Consider the following 25,990-nt stretch of genomic DNA (forward strand, 5'->3'; position numbering starts at 1 on the left):
TTTTGGAGGGGGGTTTTAGGAAAAAAAAATGTCTATATCTTTAAGACTTAAAAAGCCTCTCTATATTAAAATATAATATCAGTGAGATATTAGTAGTTTTACCAGCTGATTGCAGAAGAGAGTGGCATAGATGTGCAAGAAAGTGAATTCTCAATTGACATAGGAGATAAATGGTGGCTCCATTATGGGAACTGTAGGAGTGTGAGCCCTAAATATATGGACAGTGTGTGTATGTCTGGATTGTGGTTGGCAGTAAATTGGGCACAGAGTGAGCACTGCTAGAACCGGAATCGAGCCAATCGCATAGCATAAGCAGTGTTTGTGACAAGTGTAGTGAGACACGAGCAAATCCACTTCATGTTTTGTGGAGCCATCCTGGTTAAGGAAGAGGGAATTAGAACAGCTTATTAGCTCAGTCTTGGGTGGATAATGTAGAACATGACCTGGTGGTATGATTTTTTTTGGCATTACATCTGAACTTCCTATTCAGGAGAGCAATCGGCTAGCCATCTGGAGATTGTTGTACCAAGCCTAAAAATCTATGCAAAAATTTGAGGAGTGAAGGGCTTCTCAGTTAAATACTCAAAGGTTAGACCCAGCAATTTGTATTCAAGAAAGGCTTCATCAGTCGCTTTCTATGTTTAAATGATTTAGACCTGGGACATAACCAGCAGATGGCTCTTCATTATGATCTATGCATATGGATTGGCACATATAGGGAATAGTCGATAAATTCAGTTGATATATAAATCAGCATTTAGGATGAGCGATACATTACGTACGATTTGTAATACTCAATTTTGCCTTAAATAAGTATAGAACTGATTTCTTCCTTTGTTGCCATTTCCAGCAGAAGGGATGGGGTGGAGAAGAATTTCACTGTTTGTTGGGGCGCACGTATAGCATCGCAATCCTCGGACTGGCCGTCCGCTCTCCTGACCTGAGCATGCCAGCATGTATTTCTATGTAGCTGTCACGCTCGGGTCAAGAGAGCCGAATGCCAGTCCAAGGATAGCGATGCCATCCTCGCGAGTAATAATGCTGACTGACTGCATCCTTATCTGAAAATTCTTGTTTTGAAGAGGTTGTTCACAACTGGATAACCCCTGCTTAATCAATTCAGGAACGCCATAGAAAATATAAACTACCGTATATTCCGGCGTATAAGACGACCTGGTGTATAAGACGACCCCCCTACTTTCCTGTTAAAATATAGAGTTTAGGATATATTCACCGTATAAGACTACCCCTTTTCCAACGGATACCAAACACCGGTAAAAATTAAAAAAAAAACAGATTTGAATTTAACATGGTCCTTTTTTAATTTAAATTCTTATGACATGCAGGTATATAGCAGGAAAACTGTCACTCATAAACATATTAAAATAGGGGGGACAACACGTCATTTTTTGGGGGGGTCCCCCATTCTAATAGCTAGTAAAGGCTAGGTATTCAGCTGGGGGCTGATATTAGTAGCCTGGGAAGCTCCGTGGGTATTACCCTCTTCCCAGACTTCAAACATCTGCCCCAGCCGTCTGCTTAACCTCCGCTAGAGACTATAATGATGGTGGATCCCACGCCAATTTTCTTTTTAAAAAATCCTTTATTTTAACACTAAATGACAATTGAGGGGTTAATAAAGATGCAGTCCCTAAATTATTAATTTTGTAATTAATTTTTCCCAAAAATGTTGACCTGGGCTTCGCCATATTTTTGTGTCCAGCCAGGTACAGCAGGCAGGAACGGGCTGCCCCCAACCACCAGCTGCCTATTTGTACCTGGCCGGACACAACAATATAGGGAAGCCCTTTTTTTTTTAATTATTTCATGAAATAATTAAAAAAAAAAAGACGTGGGGCTTCGCCCTATTTTTGTGTCCAGCCAGGTACAACTAGGCAGCTGGGGGCTGGAATCTGCAGCGCAGGGAGGCCCAAGCTTTCTGGCCCCCCCCCGCTGCAAATTGCAGTCCGCAGCCACCCCGGAAAATGGCGCGTTCATAGAAGCGCCATCTTCTGGCGCTGTACCCAACTCATCCAGGGCCCTGGTGCGGTGGCTCACTGGGTAATAAAGGGGTTAGGGCCAGCTTGGCATTATCAGCTGGCCCTAAGCCCGAAATTCATGGGGTCACGCCAATATTAGACATGACCGCCATGAATTTCTAGTAAAGTAATTAAAAAAAAACACAACACCCAGAATAAAGTCCTTTAATTGAAATAAAGACACAATTTTTTAATGTTCTAAATTAAACCATACTTACCGTCACACCCATTCCAGCTGAAGCCAACGATCTCCTGCAATAAAAGTAAAATAATAAAGCAACCTCATCCTTACCTCTCCATGGTTCCCAGGACCGGTCCAGCTCTGCTACATTCACATGACAGGCTGCACCGCAGCAGAACGCTGCCGTTCAGTTCGCCATGCGGCAGACACTGAGAAGCGCAGGCATGCTTGTGCTCCTCAGTGTCTGACTGTGACGGCATCCAGATGAGCCGAGATCATGTCCAATGAACTCGGCTCACCTCATGCACGTCACTGACAGCGTGGGAAAATTCTCCTGCTCCCCGCATGCGCAGTAGAAGTTTCCCACGCTGTCAGTGACGGACGTCCAGGAGGTGAGCTGAGTTCATTGTCGGCTCATCTGGATGCCGTCACAGCGAGACACTGAGGAGCGCAAGCATGCCTGCGCTTCTCAGTGTCTGCGGCATGGCAAGCTGGACGGCAGTGTTCTGCTGCGGTCCCGCTTGTCATCTCGATGTAGCAGAGCTGAAGCTGTCCTGGGAACCATGGAGAGGTAAGGATGAGGTTGCTTTATTATTTTACTTTTATTGCAGGAGATCGTTGGCTTCAGCTGGAATGGGCGTGATGGTAAGTATGGTTTAATTTAGAACAATAAAGAATTGTGTGTTTATTTCAATTAAAGGACTTTATTCTGGGTGTTTGTGTTTTTTTTAACTTTTACTATGGGGCTAGTAATGGGGGTGTCTTATAGACGCCTCTCCATTACTAACCTGGGCTTGATGTCAGCTGGCATTATAAGCTGACATCAACCCCAACCCTATTACCCCACTGCCACCGCTACAGGGCAGTGGGAAGAGCGAGGCTAAGTGCCAGAATTGGCGCATCCTATGGATGCGCCATTTCTGGGGCGGCTGACGGCTGGTGTTTCTAGCCTGGGAGGGGGCCAATATTCATGGCACCCTTCCTGGGCTATTAATATCAGCCCCCAGCTGTCTGCCTAGCCTTTGCTAGCTATTAACATAGGGGGGACCCCACGTCATTTTTTTTGGGGGGGTCCCCCATTTTAATAGCTAGTAAAGACTATGTATTCAGCTGGGGGCTGATATTAGTAGCCTGGGAAGCTCCGTGGGTATTACCCCCTTCCCAGGCTTCAAACATCTGCCCCAGCCGTCTGCTTAACCTCCGCTAGAGACTAAAATTAAGGGGAACCCCACGCCAATTTTTTTTTAAATAAATCCGTTATTTTAACACTAGATGACAAGTACAGTAATCAACACTGTCACTGTACTTCATATATATGTGACTGACCTGTTTCTATCTATCTAATCTATGTGTGATGCTCTATCTTTCTGTTATAAATTGTGGGGTACAGCCGCTGAATTGCCGGCCGGCTTTCTTAAAGAGACAGTGCATGAAAACACTAATATTTGTTTTAATAAATCCTTTACACTAAATGACAAGTACAGTAAGCAATACTGTCACTGTACTTCATATATATGTGACTGACATGTTTCTATCTATCTAATGTGTGTGTGATGCTCTATTCTTTCTATTCTAAATTGTCGGGTGCCGGCTTATGCCGCTGCTGAATTGCCGGCTTTTCATATATTGTCACAGAAGCGATGCGAACTTCCCTGCTCCGGACACAGCGCAGCGCTTCTGTGACAAGTGAAAGCTGTCGGCACAGAAGCCCTGCGCTGTGTCCGGAGCTGGGAATACGCAGCGATGTGTCAGTTTCAGCACAGAAGCGCTGACTGTCTGGACCTACCGCCGCCGTATTTTAACTCCCTCCACCTTATATTAACTCCGACATGGCAGGGATACGGCCACGGCAGCTTATTAACACCCCCAGAGTATCCCCGCATGTCAATTTCTGAAAGTTCAAAAGCATTACCGGCGTATAAGACGACCCCAGACTAGACAGAAGATTTTTCAGTCTTCAAAAGTCGTCTTATACGCCGGAATATACGGTATGTATTCCTGCGTGATCAGCGGCCGCTGACCGGCTGCAGCATTTACTAGTTCATCAAAGCAGTCATCCCCTCCGACAGAATATTGATGAACAGCAGACAGTTAGCAGCCGCATGACACAACAATGTTACTTCAGCCTCTGCGGTAAGTAAGTGTACGTTGTTATTTTTACTGTGGGTCCCTGAACTGATTAAACAGGAGTTGTAAAGTAGTGAACAACCTATTTATTGAAAACTAATCTGATTCGAATAGAGTATGAAAGCCTTTTGGGCACATTTTGGTTCTGTTTGGCTCCTAGGTGGGCCAAGCATGTGGTTTGTGAACAGTAAATGGCAGATTTATTAGTAAATTATAACACTTTAGAAACTTGCATAATGTGCAGACGAAGCCTGGTGCTGTTGATGCTGTCTGGTGTGTTTTTGTAGATATGATAATCCAGAAATTGTGGTAATAAAGCATTGCTAGCAGAATGGCCAGAAGATGCAGGCTGGAAAAAGGACTGGTAGGAAGTTTTCTATTAACTATGTATGTCTAGGTATTATTAAAGGCTTTTACTAATAGCAGAAAGGGATGGGCTCTACATGCTATTCCATCTCCTGTATTGGGTTTACGTGGCACATCCTTGGGTTTTGCTACACTGTTTTGTGCTTTATTTCTGCCCTTACATGAAGACCTGGGAGTTGTGCTGCCCATGCCATGCACCCTCCCTCCAGAACAAAGGCCATAGCTCTCATCATCCCCCGGCCTTCTCTCCGCTTCTGGATTTTGTCGCTTTGTTTTTGTTGTGGAGTTTTCTGTTATTGTTGTGTGTGTTGTTTTTTGTGTGTTTGTTGGGATACAAGCCCATAGATGCAGGCACATGGCAGCGCTCTCTGACAGGCTGCCAATTAGCCGGGGACCTCTGTGAGAGGAAGAGATTTAACAGATGTTGGAAAGCAGCAGAGCAAATGGAAAGGCGTTTTTTTTTTTTTTTCCGTTTTTTAGCAGCTGTTAAAAATAGCATCTGACCCTTTTGTCAAAGGCTAGAAGCTCATCTCAGAGAGGGAATGGGGGAGGTCAAGATGTTCTCTGCTTAGTATGCCAAAATAATCACTGGACTTAATGCATAGCGAGTTGTTAGTTTTAGAAACGGATATTGTGGACGCTGACGGGAACGTATCAGAAGAGGCTGGGAACTGTGGGATGGGGGAAAAACGCATTTGAAACGGGCATATTTTGCGCAGTGTTTTTTCCTTCCAAAACTCTCCGATAAATCTGCTGTAAATACTCAATGTGGGCGCATACTCTTTTCTGAGCTCCGCCAACACGAACCCATTTCATTCTGAAAATTAGTGGTCAATAACTTCTAAATATTAGTACAACTTAAAGGCTTCCCACCTATAAAGGAACTAAGGAAGGCCTGCCAGACGGGCTGGGACTTGTAGTCTTTATGAACCAGATTGCCTTCTGAAATCCATAGGAACGTTTAAGACCATTTCCTTTTCCTACTAATCAGCACTGAAAAAGGAATGTGATGGCTTTCTGGATTATAAACCTTTATTTTCCATGACTACAGATATCTGTTGCTTAAACTATAAGCCACGTTGAGATTCACAGGTCTCCTGGCTCGAGCCATGTAGTAACACGTTGGAGATTCTTCCCTGGGGATGTTTTAGTTCTTAGATTATAGTGTCCTCTTTCTATATGGCCATGTAAGGATCCTCCGACTCTGCCGTGTTTGGCAGAGGAGATTTTCTGCTTCTTGTGGTTAGGATTAGTGAAGAAACCTACAGGCTGTTTATAAAGGAAGAATGTTTTCAGACTTCTAAGGGCCTCTCTGTGCACTAAGGAAAGGCAGACCACTAGGAGATTACCTAAGAGGAGAAATGTGTTGTGAAGCAGGTCACATCACGGAAAGTCACTTTGGGAAAATAGGGCTTTCTGAAAGTTTTAAAATCGATTAAACACAGTGGGGTAGATTTAGGAAAACTTGTGTAGAAGAAAGATTCTGTGTCCAATAACAACCCATAACAGCACAGATTTCAAGTGCAGAATATTAAACAAAAGCTGCGTTGTGATTGGTTGCTGTGAAAGAGGTTTTTCTTTTAGAAAGTTCTATAAAGTCTGAAATCTTTGCCAATGTCCTCCTTATTCTTCCCTGATCTTGTTCTTTGTCCTATTGCTTAGGAGTAAAATTTCACATTAGTTTTTGTGGGCGTTTCCATTTTTGAAAAAGTGGACCACAAACGTTTCTTGTTATGTAACATAATAAAATCATTCAGCACCACTTCCGTGTCCATTATCTGTCTGTGTTGTGGCTGCAGCGGTGACCGTCATGTCGACAGCTAACATCACCTGAGCTCGGTGGCTCAGATAAGGTGGACAGTGCAGCAGTGATGTGAGCGGTCGGCTTGGCATCACTGCTGCTGCCAGAATATCGAGACCAGAGCAGTGGTAGCGAGCCGGGGCTTTGCCTCAGGGAGGATGAGTACTTTCTGATTTTGTTGTGTTACCTGACAGGAAATGTTTGGGGTCCACTTTTCTAAAAGTGAAAAAACACTTTTAACAAACACAACCACCTCCAGGGCTTAGAACATGTAATCAATATGTGTGTGTAGCTGTCAAAGTTAAAAGAGTTGTTAACTACTGAACAACACCTTATTACTGACCTCAGGCTGCCGCATAAATTAAAATAAATAAAAAAATAAAATAAAAAATATATATATACCCCCAGACAGTGCAGATCTCAGACCCGTGTCCCTGCCAGTCTCATGATATAAAAAAATGTTACTTGGTCACTGAATGTTTGTCAAGAGACCATCTGGCTGCAAAGAGCAGAGGAATGGTGCTGGTCCAAAAGGTAAGTATATATATTTTTTTCCTTTAATTTATGCAGCACTCTGGTTCTATTTAAAGGGGTAGGGCATCAATGTATGATTTGCCGGGGTCCCGCACCCAGCACCCTGCCGATCAGCTGTTATCGGTGCTTGGCCGTCAAGTTGTAGTGGCTGGCGCTTGTTACTGCACATCCGCCTCCTATTCAGTTCAATGAGAGACGGATGTGCCGTACCCCGCAGCGGCCACTACAGATGGACAGCCAAGCACTTCAGGTAAGCACTTCTGGCCGGCGGCCGCCAGCATCTATAACGGCTGATCGGCGGGGGTGCCGGGTGTGGGACCCTGGCCGGCATGGCATTAGTGTAAAGTAGTGGAGAACTTCTTTAAGCATTAGAAAAACAATGCTTTATTCTGTCTGTCTGGTATTTCAATCCAGCTACATTATGAATATAATAATAATAACTTCCACAATTGGATGTGTTTAAATAAAATGTTCCTGTGCTGAGATAATCTTATAAATGTGCCCCTGCTGTGTCCTGTGTAATGGCTGTGTCTGACCGTACAGGAACATGGTCTCATCATACCACATCTCCTGGGCAGGGGAGGGAAGTGGAGGGGTTGGGAGTTTGAAAAAAAGTATACAGACTTTATAGCAGGGGATCGCCAATTATTCTTTGAAGTAAAATATTGTTTAAAAACAGGCAGGGAAATGTTTTATCTCACAAAAAGAATCAGCTGTGATCCCCTGCTGTAATGTCTGTATACTCTTTCGCTTCCTCCCCTGCCCAGGAGATGTGGTATGATCAGACCATGTCCCTGTACGGTCAGACACTGCCATTACACAGTACACAGCAGGGGCACATTTATAAGATTATCTCAGCACAGGAACATTTTAATTTAACATCCAATTGTGGAAATTATTATTATTCCAAGATCTATTGATTTAAAATCAACTTTTGTTTGTAGGAAAACCCCTTTAAGGAAATTACTCCTGGGGTGACACTGCTTTTGGAAGAAAGCAGGCGTGTTTTTCTAATCATATAACCCCCTTTATCCTTGTTTGGTTTAAATTAATGTAAAATTGTTTCAGTTTTGATATGGTTTTTACATACTACACAAAGTTGTTTCCTGGAGACAGTAAAAAGTCTGTAAGGTGTAATGATCTGCTCTCAAAGCTGTGCACCGAGGGTATATGTCTAATTCTTCGCATAATTTAGCAAATCACATTTTCTATGGCTTAGTGTCTTTTGGCTCAGAGCATGCATTGCTTGCTTAATAATACGTGTTTCCCTTTTCAAGTACCAAGCATAGTGACAAGGGGGACACCAGTAATATTGCATGATTTCAGTGCATCTTCTGGGTGAGGATGAAGATACATACATGATCCGCTGAGTCACAATCATATGAATAGTTTTTGCATAACAGAATTGTTGCTTCCATGCACTAATTGGAGCTCATCTACTATTACAGCTCTGTACAACCTCTGTGTGTTTGTGTGTATGTATGTGTATACAAATATATATATATAAATGTGTCGTATGGAAGATTTTTCTGTCCATCAGGTACCATATTACCATATAAAAGAGGTATTCTCCCCTTGAAGCAATTCTTGCCTGAAAGCCGCATATCGCAGCATGCGAAGTGTCTGTCTCTGTAGTGTACACCGACAGGAACTTCATGTGTCTCAGATTATTGCTGCTAGTGATAATTGGTGCGGTCTTGGCAAGTCTGTTTAGTCAGAAATGTAATCATATTTGCTTACAAATGTTTATTGAAAGTTTAAAATCCATGCATATTTTAAATGGACCGCCCCAACCTCAAGAACCCACGAGTCCATTCCTCGTGTCAGGGAGTGCCTGAGAAAGCCGAGCCGAGTAGTGCCATAGGCAATAAATAGAGAAGGGGCATGTGAGGCATTTCAGTGCCCCATTACTGAGATCAGCAGTAGGCCCCACAGTGATTAGCAAGTCATCACCTATCCTGTGTATCATCTACAGTACTGTGCAAAAGTCTTAGACAGGTATGGAAAAATTCTACTTAGAGTCTGTCTGGGAATTTATGAAGAGACTGAAGGTTTTGCACAAGCCTACATACAAAAGGAGATCTGTGGTTACTTCTCCAAGATGTTTGGAACAACCTTACTGCCGAATTCCTTCAAAAACTGAGAAAGATTATTTCGCTGGTGCTGTTTTGAAGGCAAAGGCTGGAAACACAAATATTGATTTCATTTAGATTCCTCTTTTGTTCATTCACTTTGCATTTTGTTAATTTATAATAAACTATGAACACTTATGTTTTTTTTTAAAGCATTCTTACTTTACAGCATTTATTTCCACACCTGCCTAAAACTTTTGCATAGTACTGTAAATGTTAAACATTTTTCTACAATTTTTTTTCATTCGGAAATCTTTTTTGCAGCCTTACCTTTGCTCTGGGCATATAAAGAATGTTTGCAATTTCCTAATTAAATCTGTATGATGACCAATGCTAATTTTTCATCATAGCGATGTTATAAGAAAAACATCGCTGTACTGTGTATTCCAAAAATGACTGCCCATGATCTACCTAGTTTGCTGGTACCAGAACTTGCATCTCCATTGAAGCTGGGGATCCACAGGTTTCCTAAATCTATGCTATAGAAGCTCCAGACAGGAATAGTGTGAGGGTGCCATCTAGTGGTAGGTGCTTGTTTATCGCCCAACTGCAACTGCTGAACTGGAACGTTTCTGGCATGATCAGCTATTTGTGTCTTGTCAGCAGCTACTGTCACTGAATAGAATGACATCAGCAAAGCCTTTTACAAATCATCAGTTTAGACTCTTCTTTTGAACATTTCGTAATTTTACCTGACCATCAATATCTTAATCCCTAGCCAGAAACCCCCAGCTTCTTTTTCAGTGGGAGCTTGGATTCCACAATCAATTAAGGTTACTATAGGTCAGCACGGTGCGTAGCCCGCCCGGCTATCGGATGTCTTCCATTCCCAGGTGCCGTCTACTTTTACATTCCAATAGAAAGGTGTTTGACTGGGTGAAATAATAATCTCTTGTGACCAGGAGGATCAGTCACCAGGGTTTGCTGGAATGAAAGGCTTCTTGTTAGGAATGTATTAGTCTGGCTGCATTGTCCAAGGTTTATACTGGGGTATCTTGCAATTGATGTTAGTGACTGCTCATACCCTGATCTATACTGCTGGTACATATTACAAAGCTTCCAAACTGGGTATATACCAGGTTCTACTCATTTATAGGATTTCACTGAGGAAATCTCTGTATAAAATTACATTCTCTTTCCCTTGGTTTTTAATTTATAACAAAAGCTAAATTCTGGACATTTAATGGGGTTTGCCAGGACTGACATATTGATGGCCCTTCCTTCGAGTAGGATATGAGATTGGTGGGGTCCGACACCTGGATCCCCCACGAAGCAGCTGAAAACTGAGATATAAGCAATGTATGGAGAGGAATACAGAAGTCTTGTACATTGTTTAGTGGCCACTTCTGAGTATTGCACATCAGGTGAATGGGAGATAAAGTGAAGTACTTGGCAACAGCCATAGATCAATCCACGGGCTGCTGTGTTCGTCCTCATACATCACTTATATTTGGCCACTGCTGGAGCAATTTTCAGCTGATGTAGGAGGCCTCGTACCCCCACTGGTTTTATATCAAGGATATTCAATCAATATTTCATTCCTGGACAACCCCATTATTGAACCAATTTTCATTTTAAATGGCCTAACAAATGGAAAGTGCAAGTGACCAGTATCTTCCAAATATTTGAAACCTTTAATTTAATTCTTGCAGTTATCTACATGGATCAATAAGGCATGTCCCATCCATGGACTCCATCTCGAGCTCAATGGAAACCCTTCATATTCGTCCATCTTCCACCATAATGCTGGAGACGCTGTTCCAGGTAATGAGAACACAGGTGTCCTACGTTTTTTTTTTAAGTTAGGAGATGGTATTAGTGATGGCTCAGAAACTGAGACCTCCTTCACTGATTGCTAGAGTGAACAGGGCATCATGCCGAGGTTTTCCGGGATATTGCAGTAATGACCTATTCTTAGGGGCACAGTTTGATGGGCTCCAGTGATCAGCAGAACAAAGGAGCAGTGGCGGCAAGTGAAACATTTTAACCCCTTAACTGAATTGTCTAACACAGCGATGTACCCTCGCCTTGTTCTTTCCTCTGAACGGAAAGGAGCTATAATGCTCCAGTGAGTTCTTCTGCCCTCTTAGTCTGTTGACCGGTGGGGTGGTTCCATAAGAAAGTCTTCCCACTGATGATAAATTGGTGACCTGTCCAAAGGATAATGACGTTTTAAGTAGTCTGCAGGTGATGGAACTTCTAAGACTACACACATGGTAATTTTTATATTGTAATTGACTTGTTTTATCACATTTGACCCCAGTCTTATTGAATGTACACCAATCAGGCACACCTCAGATGTTACTTGGCATCACACATTCACAGGACATGACTACTTGCCCTTCAGCCTGCAGAAGTGACTATGTTCTCTTTGTAACGTGGCATGCATCCAACCCATACATACATTGATGTTGGGCCTGGGGCACTTGATAAAAGATGAATCTCTTTATTGATGGCTTGAAGTATCCTCAATAGTACTTGACCAGAAAGAAACTTCCTCTCACTGCATCAGTAGCTGGCAACCCACGCTTTTTCTGCTAGGCGTAGAAGCAAACAGAAGAGGAAGTCCTTCACATTGAAGTCCCTCTTGACATTTGCTCCTTGAACTAAAGACTTTCCTGATTCTCAGTGTTTGTAATGCTGCTGATGTTAAATATCCATCATTCTAAAGATCAAAAATACAGTTTATTCCATCAGCAAGAAACCTTATCATTGCAGGGTGATGTAGGTACATGGTGAAGGAAATCCAATCAATAATGTTTCTGAATTGATAACTTGCTTTGAGTTTCTCCAGACCAGAAAGGTTATGATGTGGAAAAATAAGAAGATCCCTGAAATGTATGGCATAGCCTTCTTAAAGTAGCACTCCAGCAAATTGTTTGCATGTACATTTCTTATTTATCAGCAGTAGTTGAGCTGTTTAATTTATTTTATCCCAGTTCTTGTTACATCCAAACATTGTGATCCCTTTCTTATGGGCAGGCGTCGGGTGATATCAATTCTGACTACCAGTTCAGTAGTACATGCTCTCTTATGCAGACAGGTTGTCGGTCAGGGACTTCCTGTTAACCGGATGACATCATCCACTGTCAAATTCTTCTTGACAGCTCTTGAGACCTCGACACTCAGCTTCACCCTCCTTGTTTTCCTGTATGTCCTTTCATGCAGATGAAAATATAATTTTTTGCTATATAAGCAAGCAGTTATATAATGAACGAGTAGCCTCAGGTATTAAGCTCCCATGTCTCACACTGTCTATTTGTATGTACTTTGTGCAGAATCTACTATGTATCCAATGAAATGCAGCTTTGGCCTGTTTCCCTGCCTCTTGCTTGTGAGAGCTCAGGGGGGAAATTGCAATTACAAGCAGGAGGCAGGGAAGACAGACTGAAGCTACATAAAATAGAATACACTGAGTTACTGAGAGCAGGCGCAGTGATGCCACACTGCCCATGCTGGAAAACCTGTGCATTATGGGAAATATAGACTGCATTAGGGGAACCATATTGGAGGAAAAGAAGAGATCAACATGGCAGACAACTAAAATGGCACATTCAGCTAAAACAGGTATACACAAGACATAGACAAGAGCCTCTGCATTATGCTTTAATAACAGTGTAGATTGCAGTGTATCAGTGAAACAGTGCTGGGGTGCTACTTTAAAATAGGCGATCAAAAATCCCAAAATCAAGAGGTTTGATTTAAATTTTAGAAAAATTTGTGGAAATATACAAGTGATTCTTTAAAACTTGTGTAGCATTGCATGTATCCAGAACTGGTGGTTATCTTGTTGAGTTGCTCCCCAAGTTTTGTGGTTGCTGTCCTTTGTCTAAAAAAGCCATGTAAAGTTCAGTAGATCACATTTTATATGCAGGACAGGAGTTAATTTATGTAGGCAATGATAAATGAGAAGTTAATTTCAAGCCTGTGATCCTTGGAGTCTATGGTTTACTGTTCTGCTTACAGGATCCCAAATTGATGAACAGCAGTCCACAAATATCTCCTATAAGTGGACCCAGTGGAGAGAATGGCACTTTGAAATCAAACCTGACCAACGATGGATTCAAGGCTCCACCACCACAAGTCATGGCTAAGGCAGGTTTTGAATACCTCACAATACTTCACCAGTTACCATTATCCAAAGTGATATATGGATTACAAAGCAATGAAAAACATGATTTTTAAAAAATACAACAAAGTCCAATTCTAGGGTGGATGACATTGAGTCCACTCTGTAGAACATATATTTTAAAAGTATACTGAGATAATCGATCACACTTTCACTTGATAATGATGATAGTTCTCTGCATTTATCTGCAGTTGGTTTTATTGGGTAATTTTACACGTACTTAAGATACTAAAGCCAAAAGTATACTTCTCTAGTGATGATTATAATTATGGAGATTACAGATCTGTTATGATACACGCAGATTATACGAGGGCATCTCTCCATTTTGGCTCATAGAAGCTGGTCACGAGTGGGGTACCCCTTGTATGATGGACCTATTCTCCAATAGGGCATAAAGACGGGGGCCATCTTCATTACTCAACGCCTTTAAAGGGAACCTATCGAAAGGTTTTTCTTTTTTCCCTTCAAACCACCACTAGCTGTTTTGATAGCCTTGAACTTTAATCACTGCACCCATCGTTTACTAATCACCCTTTTAGTCATGGAGGTGGAGCCATTTGGTTAGACATAAAGATGACCATGCCTTAATTTGACCCAATCTGGCTTGATCGATTATCTTTCTGAGGATACGAGTACACCCTACTTCATTGGACATATGCCAGCACTAGGAGACAAGGCACATGTGCATAATTTCAGACCGACTAAGGATGATGTACCTTGTCCTTAGGAACATCAGTGAAATCTGATTGGGTGAGAAAATGGCACAGAAAATAAATATTTGATTATTGGTGTTCATGTTTTTTGTTTTTCTATTGCAGCCAAAACTTGCACGCGATCACTTAGCTTTGGCTCTAAGTCAAGGCCTGAACTCAGAAATACAACTTAGCCGTGATTCTCTGCACTGCTCCAGTGGGTACAGCACACAGACAACTACCCCTTCATGCTCAGACGACACCATTCCCTCTCATGGTGGGTTTTTCATGTTACATGTTGCATATCTTGTGCACCCGACTGTATTTTAGTGCAAACCATGCCCTTTAATAATAACTGTAAGCCATTGTCATGTTGTGTTCACGTAGTCATATTGCTTCTCCTAAAAATGGCAGAGTAAATGAATGAAGTCTCTAATGCATATTTTGATGCAAGAGTCAAAATCCCTGGCAATTCTTATGATCCATATGATTGATGTTGTACAGTCATGGCCGAAAGTGTTGGCACACTTGAAATTGTTCCAGAAAATGAAGTATTTTTCCCATAAAATTATTGCAGTTACACATGTTTTGTTATACACATGTTTATCTCCTTTGTGTGTGTTGAAAAAACACACAAAACAGAGAAAAAAAAGGCCCATTGGACACAAAAACACAAAAATGGGCTGGCAACTTTCCAAAATTATGGGCAAACAACTTTGTTTAAAGTGTGTGATGCACCTGTGGCAAGTAACAAGTGTGGGCAATATGAAAATCACACCTGAAACCAGATAAAAAAGGTTTGAAATGTGTCCGTGTGTCCCACTCCAGGCATGGAGAACAGAAAGGCTATGTTCACACATTGCATTTTTTCAGCGTTTTTTCCTGCAGCAAAACCTGATCTCTTGCCAGGAGGTTTGTTCAGGATTTTTCTTGCTTTTTTGCTGCATTTTTTTCACTGTCCTCTTGTCTTTTTATGCATGTACATAAAGTTCAGTGAAAAAATAATCTCATTTTGGTTTTGGCACAAACGCCAAAGTGTTTTTTTTCTCCACCCATTACTTCCAATGCGTGAAAATTGCTGAAAAAAACGCTGAAAGAAGTGACATGCTCTGTTCTGCAAAAAAACACGCAAAGCTCAAAATGCTGATCAAACAAAAACCAAGGTGTGTGCATGAGATTTCAGGAATCTCATAGACTTTGCTGTTACTGTAAAACACAACTGAAAATTTGCATAAAAAAAAGCTGAAAAAACGCAATGTGTGAACACAGCCAAAGAGGAGAAGACAACTGTCTGAGGACTTGAGAATCAAAATTGTTGAACAATATGAACAATCTCAAGGTTAGAAGTCCATCTCCAGAGATCTTGATGTTGTTTTGTCCACGGTGCGCAACATAAGAAGTTTACAACCCATGACACTGTAGCTAATCTTCCTGGATGTGGATGGCAGAGAAAAATTGATGAAAGGTTGCAACGCAGGATAGTCCGGATGGTGGATAAGCAACCCCAATCAAGATCCAAAGAAATTCAAGCTGTCCAGCAGGCTCAGGGTGCATCAGTGTCAGCGCAAACTATCTGTCGACATTGGAATGAAATGAAACGCTATGGTAGGAGACCCAGGAGGACCCAACTGCTGACAGAGACATAAAAAAGCTAGACTGCAGTTTGCAAAAATGTACGCGAGTAAACCAAAATCCTTCTGGGAAAGCGTCTTGTGGACAGATAAGACCAAGATGGAGCTTTTTGGTAAAGTGTATCATTCTACTGTTTACCAAAAACGGAATGAGGCTACAAAGAAAAGAACACAGTACCTACAGTCAAATATGGTGGAGGTTCAAAGATGTTTTGGGCTCTTTCGTTGCCTCTGGCACTGGGTGCCTTGACTGTGTAAGGCATCATGAAATCTGAAGATTACCAAAGGAGTTTGGGTTGAAATGTAGTGCTCAGTGTCAGAAAGCTGGGTCTTCCAGCAGGACAATGACCCCAAACATAGTACAAGAAGCACCCAGAAATGGATGGAAACAAAGCTCTGGAGAGTTCTGAAGTGGCCAGCAATGAGTCCGGATCTAAATCCCATTGAACACCTGTGGATAGAGCTTAAAATTTCTGTTGGGAGAAGGCACCCTTCAGATATGAGAGACTTGGAGCAATTTGAAAAAGAGTGATCCAAAATTCCATTTGAGAGGTGTAAGAATCTTGTTGATGGTTATAGGAAGCGATTGATTGCAGTTATTTATTACAAAGGGTGTGCAACCAAATATTAAGTTGAGGGTGGCAACAATTTTGTCTGGCCCATTTTTGTTTTTTTTTGTGAAATTATGTCAAAGTTGCCTTTTTTTCCTCTTTTTTTTTTTCTTGCGTTCCAGTACACACCAAGTAAATAAACATGTGTATAACAAAACATGTGTAATTGCAATAATTTTATGGGAGAAATACTTCATTTTCTGGAACAATTTCAAGGTTGCCAAAACTTTCAGGCACGACTGTACGTGGAACTAGGTACCCCTTATGGAGAGATCACAGGGGCTGTAACAGTATGCAGATGGACATCATAACCGCACAAAAACTTCCTCCATTTATAAAATATACATTATATTAAAAATGTGTTTTAGTAACTATTCACTTTAGTAATTTAGGTTGAGCTACTTGGGGGCTGACACAGGATGTTGATCGACATCATGACAGCACCTAAACTTCCTCCATTTATAAAATATGCAAGTGCTTTCTGGTCTGCCATCGCTCCAGTCTAATACTTCTTTTTCTCCGTATACATCCATATATTTCACAGCTCTCTATCATTTTAATATGTTAAAGTTTTAGAAAGTCAAACATCGAAGGAAATAACTGGCGCTCATCTTGACTTCAGTGTATGGCTTTACACTTTGCCACTATATCCCTGACTAGAATAAGGAAGTTTTCTGAGATTCGAAAAAAAATTAGGTAAAAATGGAAAACTTGCATAAAATAACAAAAGAACCCAATGATCCTCTCCTATATTCACTGTGCTGCTGCGATGATGTGCCAGTCTACCTAGATGATCGCTGCAGACAATCCCTGTCCATAGAAGTGTATGGCACAAAATGAGGACAGGTATTGACTCTTGTTCTTATTAGAAAACCATTTTAAACTAATTAGAGATGAATATCAATATATAATGTATCCTAAATAGATGAATTACTTTAAATTTGGTAAAGAAAAAAAGTTTTTATAGTTGCCTCAAGCAATCTGGAGTACTATTAGGATTGCCGTTGTGGAGTTTAGCTGAGGATAAAACGTCGAGCTCTATGATTGAATGGGAGGAGCGTGGCACATAGCATGTTTTAAGCATGAACTTCACAAGTTCCTTGGCGTCTCAACCAACATATGTGCATTCTTTCCACAGCCTTAAAGAAGGACCCCTCTCTATTTGGTAAGAATCTTTTTCATTAGATTGGACGGGGCTGCTCCAATCCTTTATATTGTGGTGTTGTGCCTGTCATGTGCTACAACGTTGTGTTCAGCTCTCCCATACATCTCTCAGCACAGCCCTATGTTCTAAGGACATAGTAGTTTTCATTGCTGGGTGACATGCTTTGATGTTTAACACTTTCTGAGCCGCAGGCTAATTCCTCGATGCATAGTGAAACTGAAACAGTTAATTTGCGTCACCTATACTGTGGTGTCCTCATAGTGTAGAAGTATATGTTCCTTTAAATCCTTTCTTCTCGTGCAGTTTTGTGCCTCCAATCTTTCACTGGGAATCCAATCTCTGGTATTCTCCCCGTGTTGTGCCTTTGTGAATACTAGATTTTACCTAGTATTATGACCCATCCCATGTGTCGTCTTCATATGTGTTTTAAGCTTGGGCTATGGATGAAATACAAGAGCGCATTCATCAGACATTTTGCTTCCACAGACTTGTTATACGCTGGTCCTGCTGCTTTTAGCTTTGCTGATTTATTGGTAGTTCCAGGGTAAAAATCCAAAGACCGTTCAACCTAACTTGATTTTCCCAGGCACCCCTCTGTTTCCTATAAACGGGATATCTGATAATTTGATCAGTGGGGGGGTGACCACTTGGACCCTCAATAATCAGCAGAACGGGGAACTTTTATCTCAGTTAGAACGGAGCATCAGTGCGCATGTACAGGTGCATCTCACTAAATTAGAATATCATCAAAAAGTTAATTTATTTCAGTTCTTCAATACAAAAAGTGAAACTCATATATTATATAGTCATTGGTTCACTTGGCAACTGCTTTTAAGGGGCCAAAATAACTTGTATATTGTCCATATACTTAAGAGTGCTCACAGTGAACAGCCTTCCAGACTTAGATATAAACATGCAAGCTTAACTCAGGTTTACATGCATGTTTATTTCAATACAGAATGACTCAATCAAAATGAATGAAATTCCACATGGAGACCATGTGCAGTCCCAGGTCTCAAGTCCATGTGGCTCTTCCTACTTTTAAATATATAGAAGACTGTCTAACATGAAGGGAATGGCAATGTCAATTCTAACTCCATGATTAATGGATCATTGCAGCTCCTTGTCTGCAGATACATTTGTGATTCAGAGCTGCCCTTCTTACTGTATTATTACACATACTAGGAATGCTCCTGAGGGCATGTAAAGTTTATTTTAGGAAGAAGGGGCCCTTTAAGAGGTGCTGTAATTTTACAAATGATATCAAGTAATTATATTTGATGCTTAAAGGGAACCGATCATATTGTCTATGCATTTACAAAGCAGATGGGGAGTACTTGCAGCTAAGGAAATTTGAGTTCAAGTGATATAAGATTCAATAAAACATGTATTTTATTCATTTAAATCCCTGCTCCTTTGATACTTAGGAGTCCAGTGGGGGTCCTATTTAGTGATAGCTGTCAGTCACTGATGAGACCAAGCTTTGTACTCCTAAGCTTAGAAAGAGCAGGTATTTAAATTAATAAATTACAAGTTGTATGTGATATATAGATTTATTGGAAAAGATTTGGTACATGTATCCTGCTCCATCTACTCTAGAATAGACCACCAGTTGATCAGATACCAATATTAATGTGACAGGTTTCCTTTAAGGAGTAAAGTTGCTCTCTCTTTTCCATTATTGCTTATTTTTCTGTGTTTTTCTTTATTTAATTTCGACTTTTATCTTTAGTTGCAGATTATGATTACATCTCGCTGCATGGAGAACAAGAAGAAAGCGATCAATTGGATTTTGACAAGTCCTCTACGATTCCCAGAAACAGCGACATAAGCCAGAATTACAGGAGAATGTTTCAAGCCAAGAGGCCTGCATCGACCGTCAGTCTTTTAGCTGAGCCTGACCCACTTGTCCGATCACCTTATGTCGCCACCATAAAAAGGAAACCTTCCAACAAGCCAACAATAAGAAGAGGCACAATCAGCGGCGTTCCAATACCCATCCGAACTCCCGTTGTGCCTGTTAAGACCCCAACTTTACCAGATGCTCCCATAAATCCCTTTGGTGAGAGGACGAACAGCGAAGATTTCTCTTATACACCAGGTCATAGATCAGATCTTGCCCAGATAAGGCCAGGGTTGTGTTCATCAGCTCAAAGCCTCAATGCCATGCAAACAACATATTGTGCCTTTATACCAAAGCAATCCTTTTCTTACTCTCAAGGGATCAATCCGCTGCCCCTGAGCCCACAGAAAGTATTTGCAAACAGCGCGGGACCAAGAGATAGCACACCAACACCGACTACGGCTGCTCCAAGCCCGAGGGAAGCAGAACCCACCAGCATCAGCAATAATGAGGAGGTCGTACACCAGAACGATATGCTCTCAATGATACGGCGTGGAGTAAGGCTTAGAAAAACGATCAGCAATGATAGATCAGCCCCACAGATCAAATGAAGCCGGTTGCCTCATTTGCCCTTTCCTTGCTTCAGTTAGAGACATTATTTTTATTACTTATATAAAGACTTAATAGGATGGAAACGTTTAAGTTATGATTGTTTATCCTCATCGACTCGGTTAGTTTCCCATTATGCAGGGTTCTGTTCTCTCTGTCTGTTCTCACATGTATCTTTTAGGATCATTTTATTTTTTGTTTTAGTGTGCCTTTTATTTTAGTGCTATAAATTTTAGATTTTGCTTTGGATCACTTTCTAGTTTTCAGGCCAGAGTTGTGATGGCAAAGTGCCTTGACCCAGGTAAAGCAGTTTGTACGCTCTTTATAGACAATAGGTCATTCTTCTGTGTTGTCTCAAATCTTGTAGGCTGTCTGGACCCATAGTAGCAAAAAAAAAGTTTATCCTTGTCGGGTTTTTTCTTTTAACATTAATAATCCTAGTTTACATCTCCAACCTCCTGCAGCCCGGAATGAGCTTTACAGACGGGTTAGTAATAGTTTTTAGGGCACACCAGTAATGCTATTTTTTTTTCCTCTCCAAATGTAGGACTGTATGTATCACATTTATTCGCAATGCATTGTGCGCATTGTCACATTTTCTTTTATGGAAATAACTGCCACGTTTTTTCCCCACAAGCTGGATGCTAATACCTGAGTTAGGATATCTACCTGCTACTTAATCAGAAATATAGGTTGTACAGTGCATAGCCAAATTTTTTTTTGTACAGATATGCAACAAATTAAAGCAGAATTATTTATTTAAGAGTTACTTTATTATTTAATAAAGATGCAGACTACTTTTAGTGATCTTTACGCTACAGCAGTTTCACCGGTGGCCCTTTGAGTCATATCCAATGTCTATGGCCTCATAGTTTGAACACACCTTTGTAGCAGGGGGCATTGAAGTGTCATATTAATGCGGTTATGTACGCAGGTAGATCCAGGCGAGCTTTTGGCACACAACTTGCTGCATCTGTTTAGGGGTATGGGATACAAACAATAAAACTACCCGTACCAGTGACCATAGGGCTGCAGAACATATGGACTGTATAGAAGATGAACTGTGCCACGTGGTTTATGCTATTTGTAGCAGTATGTGCGTGTGTAATGTGAGCTTTCATCTATTTGGCTGAAAACTTTGTTTTAGTAGTGCTGATAAGTCACTGCTGAACTTTTTAGAATATAGTGGGAATTCAACAAGTGTTAAGTTATTAGACGAGATGGCATTAAAGGGACTGCCCCACAATCACTACTAACCACTAATCCACAGGAGAGGTGATAAATCTCTGATCGCTGGGGGCTTAACTGCTGGGAACCTCACTAATTATGAGAGCGGAGTCCCAAATCCCATGCTTGAATAGGATGGCGTTCATGCATGCACACAGCAGCTCGATTCCCTTAGTATGAGACTGACAGACATAGTTGAGTGCAGCACTCGGCTATTTTCTTCATTGCCACCAGTTGTTATGAGTGGGGGCATCTCTAGTGATCACACTAAGTTGTGATTGCGAGACAACCCATTTAAAGGGGTTTTCCACTACACTGATATTGATAATCTATCTTTAGGATTTGTGGGGTACCAACACTTGGCACACCACCGATCATCTGCTAGCTCCGTCACGTGGTTTAGTTCCAACTCTTGAGTACTGCAGAACAAGTCCACTCCTATGGATAGGTTATCAGCATCAGTGTAGTGGAAAAAGCATGTAATTACCAGTCTATAATGTGCAATAAAATGTTTGCCCCCTGCTGGTCATAATGGGTAATTACAAAATTCATAGTTTAAATAATACCTGGCAATCACTATGTCTGTATTATTTGAGCCATAAGAATAATGGCCAGGTAAATACTTCTTAACCGCACAGATTTAGAGAATGTAACCTCATGTATCGGCACTCTTGTAATTAATATACTCCGTATATATGTATATATATTTGTACATATATATGCTTTATATATATTTTTGTACATATATATATACTGTATATATGTATGTGTGTGTGTGTATATATATATATATATATATATATATATATATATATATATATATATATATATATATATATATATATATATATATACACACACTTATATATATATATACACACACACTTATATATATACTTTATATAGACAGATTAGGAGACACCGGACCTTGATCCATTGTTATGCCTTTGCCATGTGTTACCTTTCTCCTGTGCCACATAAATGCAGGCATCGCAAATACTTGAGTCATGTTGCTGACTTTTCCTTTCATATTTATGGCAATGAGTCTCAGATGCAAGCTTTAGTTTGTACAATGACCCAGTCCTATACTAGACATTATTAGATTTATTAGATCCTCAAAAGCCTATTGTGCAATTAGTTTAGCTTTTCTGCGCTCCCAGTACGAAGTTTACTTTAGAGGCAATGAAGAAAAAAATGCTATATATATCACCGGCCTACTGACCTATATTTCTGCTTTTCGAGCCTTTTACTTTCTATAGATTGACAATTTCAACCTAACTCATTATCTCTAAGAAACCATATGGTCTTTACGATGAAACCTGGGATTATGTTGTAGCCTGGCCAACGCATTTTGTTTTTCTAATGTCCTTTTTGCTTCTAATGCTTCCATCATAACCCAAATAATATTTTCATTTGGAATACAGCAACCATATCGAACAAAGTCTAACCAATCTCTGCAGTTGCCTGTCATTCATTCTGCTTTGTTTCAAAAGCTATATACCAACCCTGCACAATTTAATGCAACCGTGGAAGAAAAGAGAAAAAAAGACGCTTGTATTGATTTTCCTGTCACTTGACATTTATATATTTGTACTTTGTTAAATCGTCTTAAATCTTGCTTTAAAAAAATATATATATATATTTTGTGTCTTAAATTTTGTGGTCTTTTATGTTAATTGTAAAATAATTTGCTGCTTTTCCCTTTAAGAATTACCACGTGGGGAAGGCTTTCTGTACTACTTGTTTTATTTTCGGGTTCAGAGGCATTTTGATTGCTTGATTATATGTCTGATTTTTGCATTAAGCTTGAGAAGATTGTATTTAACAACAAAAAAAAAAGTTAAAATTGAAAAAAGAAAAAAATCAACATGTCTACTGTAAGTTAAAGCAGATCTCTAATGCACACAGAGGAGGCGGCCATTTTTTGGGTTGCACGATCATAAATGAGAATCTTCCCTGGTTTTTACAAGTGATATGTCATGCCCGCCTTGTGCATTATATTGCAGTTGGCGGTATCTGATGAGTCTACCAGACATACTAAGGGGGTATTCTCAATGGATTAACATTGAATTGGACATGTTGGAGCTTCCACCAAGGTAGTATAGAAGGTCTCAGCATAGTGATGAACATGTACGTTTTCGTCTATTAGATAGTCTGTGAGAGATTTGGAAGCCATTCATATCGAGCAATAATGTGATATATAGGTCAGCTGCCTCGGGGATGTTACTTGTAAGCAGCTTGGCTATGCGATGGACGCCTCCACTGTGTATAAGCAGGAAATCTTCTTTTAAACTTTTTTTTTTTTTTTTGAGGGAGGTGGGGGGAGAGGGATCTAAAACTTTTAAGCATAGATGTAAAAATTTTCTTTATAGACTAGAATAGAAATCACTTGAGTACTTTTAAGCAAAAAAAAAAATGGTATTTCCAAATGTTTTTAGATTTTTTTTTTTCTTTTTAAAAGATATATATGAAGCATTACGTAAGAAATTGATTTTCATTGTGTTCTGGAAAGTTTTGAAAATGCTGAAAAAAAAAATCAACAACATGGTAATATTTGTAAAGTAGGGTTTGTTAAATAATTATAATAGGCTCAGCCGGTCTGGGTCTACACTTTAAAATTATTCATCTATATTTTGAGTGCTGTTTTAAATGTTTGAATTAGTACAATTTGGGCCTTTGGCTTTCTAATATGACATCGGCCTATAAGTAAATTGCAAAGAATATGCTATGTAAGCCTAAATTGCTGCTTCGATTCTATTACTAGAAGTAAAATCGAATACAGTGTGTGTCTTTGTAAATAAAGTTTGTTCAAATAAGAACAGGAAGTGATTCCAGTTTCCAGTTTTAAATCCGTTTTTATAAGTAAATAATATAGACTGAAGGCCCCCGTACACATTAGATGGCTGTCGGTAGAATGATGCTTTGGCCTATCGTTCAGCCAACAGCCATCTCTCTCATACACAGAAGAGCTGTTTTGGCCTAGCGCTCCTGTGTTCTCTATGACAAAGCCGCTGGCAGCCATCTTGGCCATTTCTCCCATACACAGAAGAGCTTCTTTGACCCTAGCGCTCCTATGTTCTTTAAGAGAAAGCCGGTAACAGACATCTCTGCCAGTAACTTATCTCCGGGAGAACAAGTCGATCGGCAGTCCGAAATCGAACATGCCCACATCGATTTCGCCCCCATACACATTAGAGTGTCGGCCAACATTGGTCTGTGTTTGGAGGCTTAACATTTCTATGTACTTGTAGCCCATTCTGGTGGCACTGATTGTGCGTGGTGGACAAAGATAATACAGGAACTAGAAAGCAAACTGAGAGCACTTCTTGTTCTTGCTGCAACCAACTTTATTAACAAACACCCAAAGAAACAATTTGAGAATAAATTCACTCAAAATATTCTTTTGATCACACATATGTGCCCTTCCTTACCTCTACTTTTGGCTCAACATACTCTGAGATGAGTGGCACAAGATGACTTTGCAATAGTTTGTCAGGAGAGGTTTACGCTATATGTGGCCATCCATTGGTTTTGATGTGAACTGCTGCCTGTCGAGCATCTTTGTAGCAAACCGCAATAATGTCTTGAATTTGTAGTGTACAAAATTTATGGAGAGGTACAGTGGACACATCTGTAGATCATAATGGTGTGACATGATGGACTTTACCAAATTCATCTTTTCACAAGTATCTTTAACATGCCAAAAAACACAAATTCAAGTTTGGCCAGTAACACATTACTCTCTCCAGATTCCAAAAAATAAATTATGATTAGAGGACTTAACAGGAAAAAAAATTCCATAAGACAAACATTTTCTGAATTCTGAGTAAAGTATAACACAGCAAACATGAATATAGAGCATTATTCTATACATACAGATTTGTGTATATTGCCTTGGCTGTCTGCATAGGCCACATTGACGTGATTCCATATTGGTTCTATAAGGGACTTTAGAGTGATTGTTGATCCCAGTAATATAACACCTCAGAGTGGTATGCCCACTCATGCATCGACCTTAAAGGGATTGTCCAGTGAAAAATAATTTCCTATATATTGGATGTGTTGTAATTTATTGGTCTGTGGGGGTTTGACCACTGGAATCTGCATGGTCCGTACCTGAATGGCAGACCGGGGAACTTTTATCCCAGTTAGAATGAAGTGAATCTGTGAGCTGCGCGATCCCTTCATGCTCTTTGTGATTGACGAGCGTTTGGCTTTTTACAGCATCCCAATAGAGAATGAATGGAGCAACAGTTAAATGGCCAACCTATTGGGCCAATTTTTAGCAGGGATAATAGTTCCCGGATCTGCAGATCAGTGCAGGTCCACCAATCAAGATATTAACTATCCTGCAGATAGGTGATAACTTTTTTTTTTCACTGGACAACCCCTTTTAAGTTCCATCTGAAACACCAAATCAATGTGCTTGCCTGTACAAGTAGCCAGTGCCGGAATCTGTACAAGCCCTGAATCTTAAACCCAGTTAATGTTTCCCATTTGGTTAAACGAACAGCATATAGTAGTTTTTGATTTATGAATGATTCCGATTTTGGCACAATTTAAAAAAAAAAAAAATACAAATTGTTTTTTTTGAACGTTTTTCTGTAAATTGTGTATATTATTGTTTTCTCATTTTGTATGTCTTGATATTCTAGCTTTAAATTAAAGAATGTTAAGAACCTTGTGTTTTATTTGTGTTGTTGGAAGCACTCTCCAGACTCTGATTTTACTTAAAGGTTTCATTTGTTAACTTTTCATAGTCAAAGGGGTTGTCCCAACTCGAAGGTTTTCCTCTTATGGCAGCTTTTTTCTTGTCTGCACCAGCTCAATCTGTAAACAGTACAGATCTTCTTGGCTGACATTTCAGGCCAGCAGCTTTAGGCTATGTTCACACGTTGCGTTT

At 40.3% G+C, this 25,990-nt stretch overlaps 1 protein-coding gene across 2 annotated transcripts in view; it reads left to right on the forward strand.

The window, feature by feature from the left end:
* Positions 1-25,766, forward strand: part of LOC141272697 (protein MTSS 1-like) — a 165,738-nt gene extending 139,972 nt beyond the window's left edge. The window contains exons 10-14 of one of the 2 annotated variants that reach the window (XM_073683669.1): positions 10,833-10,944; positions 13,147-13,275; positions 14,128-14,278; positions 17,382-17,408; positions 19,141-25,766. In XM_073683669.1, the coding sequence (XP_073539770.1) occupies positions 10,833-10,944; positions 13,147-13,275; positions 14,128-14,278; positions 17,382-17,408; positions 19,141-19,862 (1,141 nt within the window). In that variant the 3' untranslated portion in view covers positions 19,863-25,766. The remainder of the gene's footprint in view (positions 1-10,832; positions 10,945-13,146; positions 13,276-14,127; positions 14,279-17,381; positions 17,409-19,140) is intronic. The other variant, XM_073683670.1, reaches the window with a different exon arrangement.
* Positions 25,767-25,990: the final 224 nt, after the last annotated feature.

This window comes from Phyllobates terribilis, unplaced genomic scaffold (genome assembly GCF_046119375.1).
Source record: "Phyllobates terribilis strain yellow unplaced genomic scaffold, ASM4611937v1 Scaffold_5__5_contigs__length_657084704, whole genome shotgun sequence".
NCBI lineage: Eukaryota > Metazoa > Chordata > Amphibia > Anura > Dendrobatidae > Phyllobates > Phyllobates terribilis.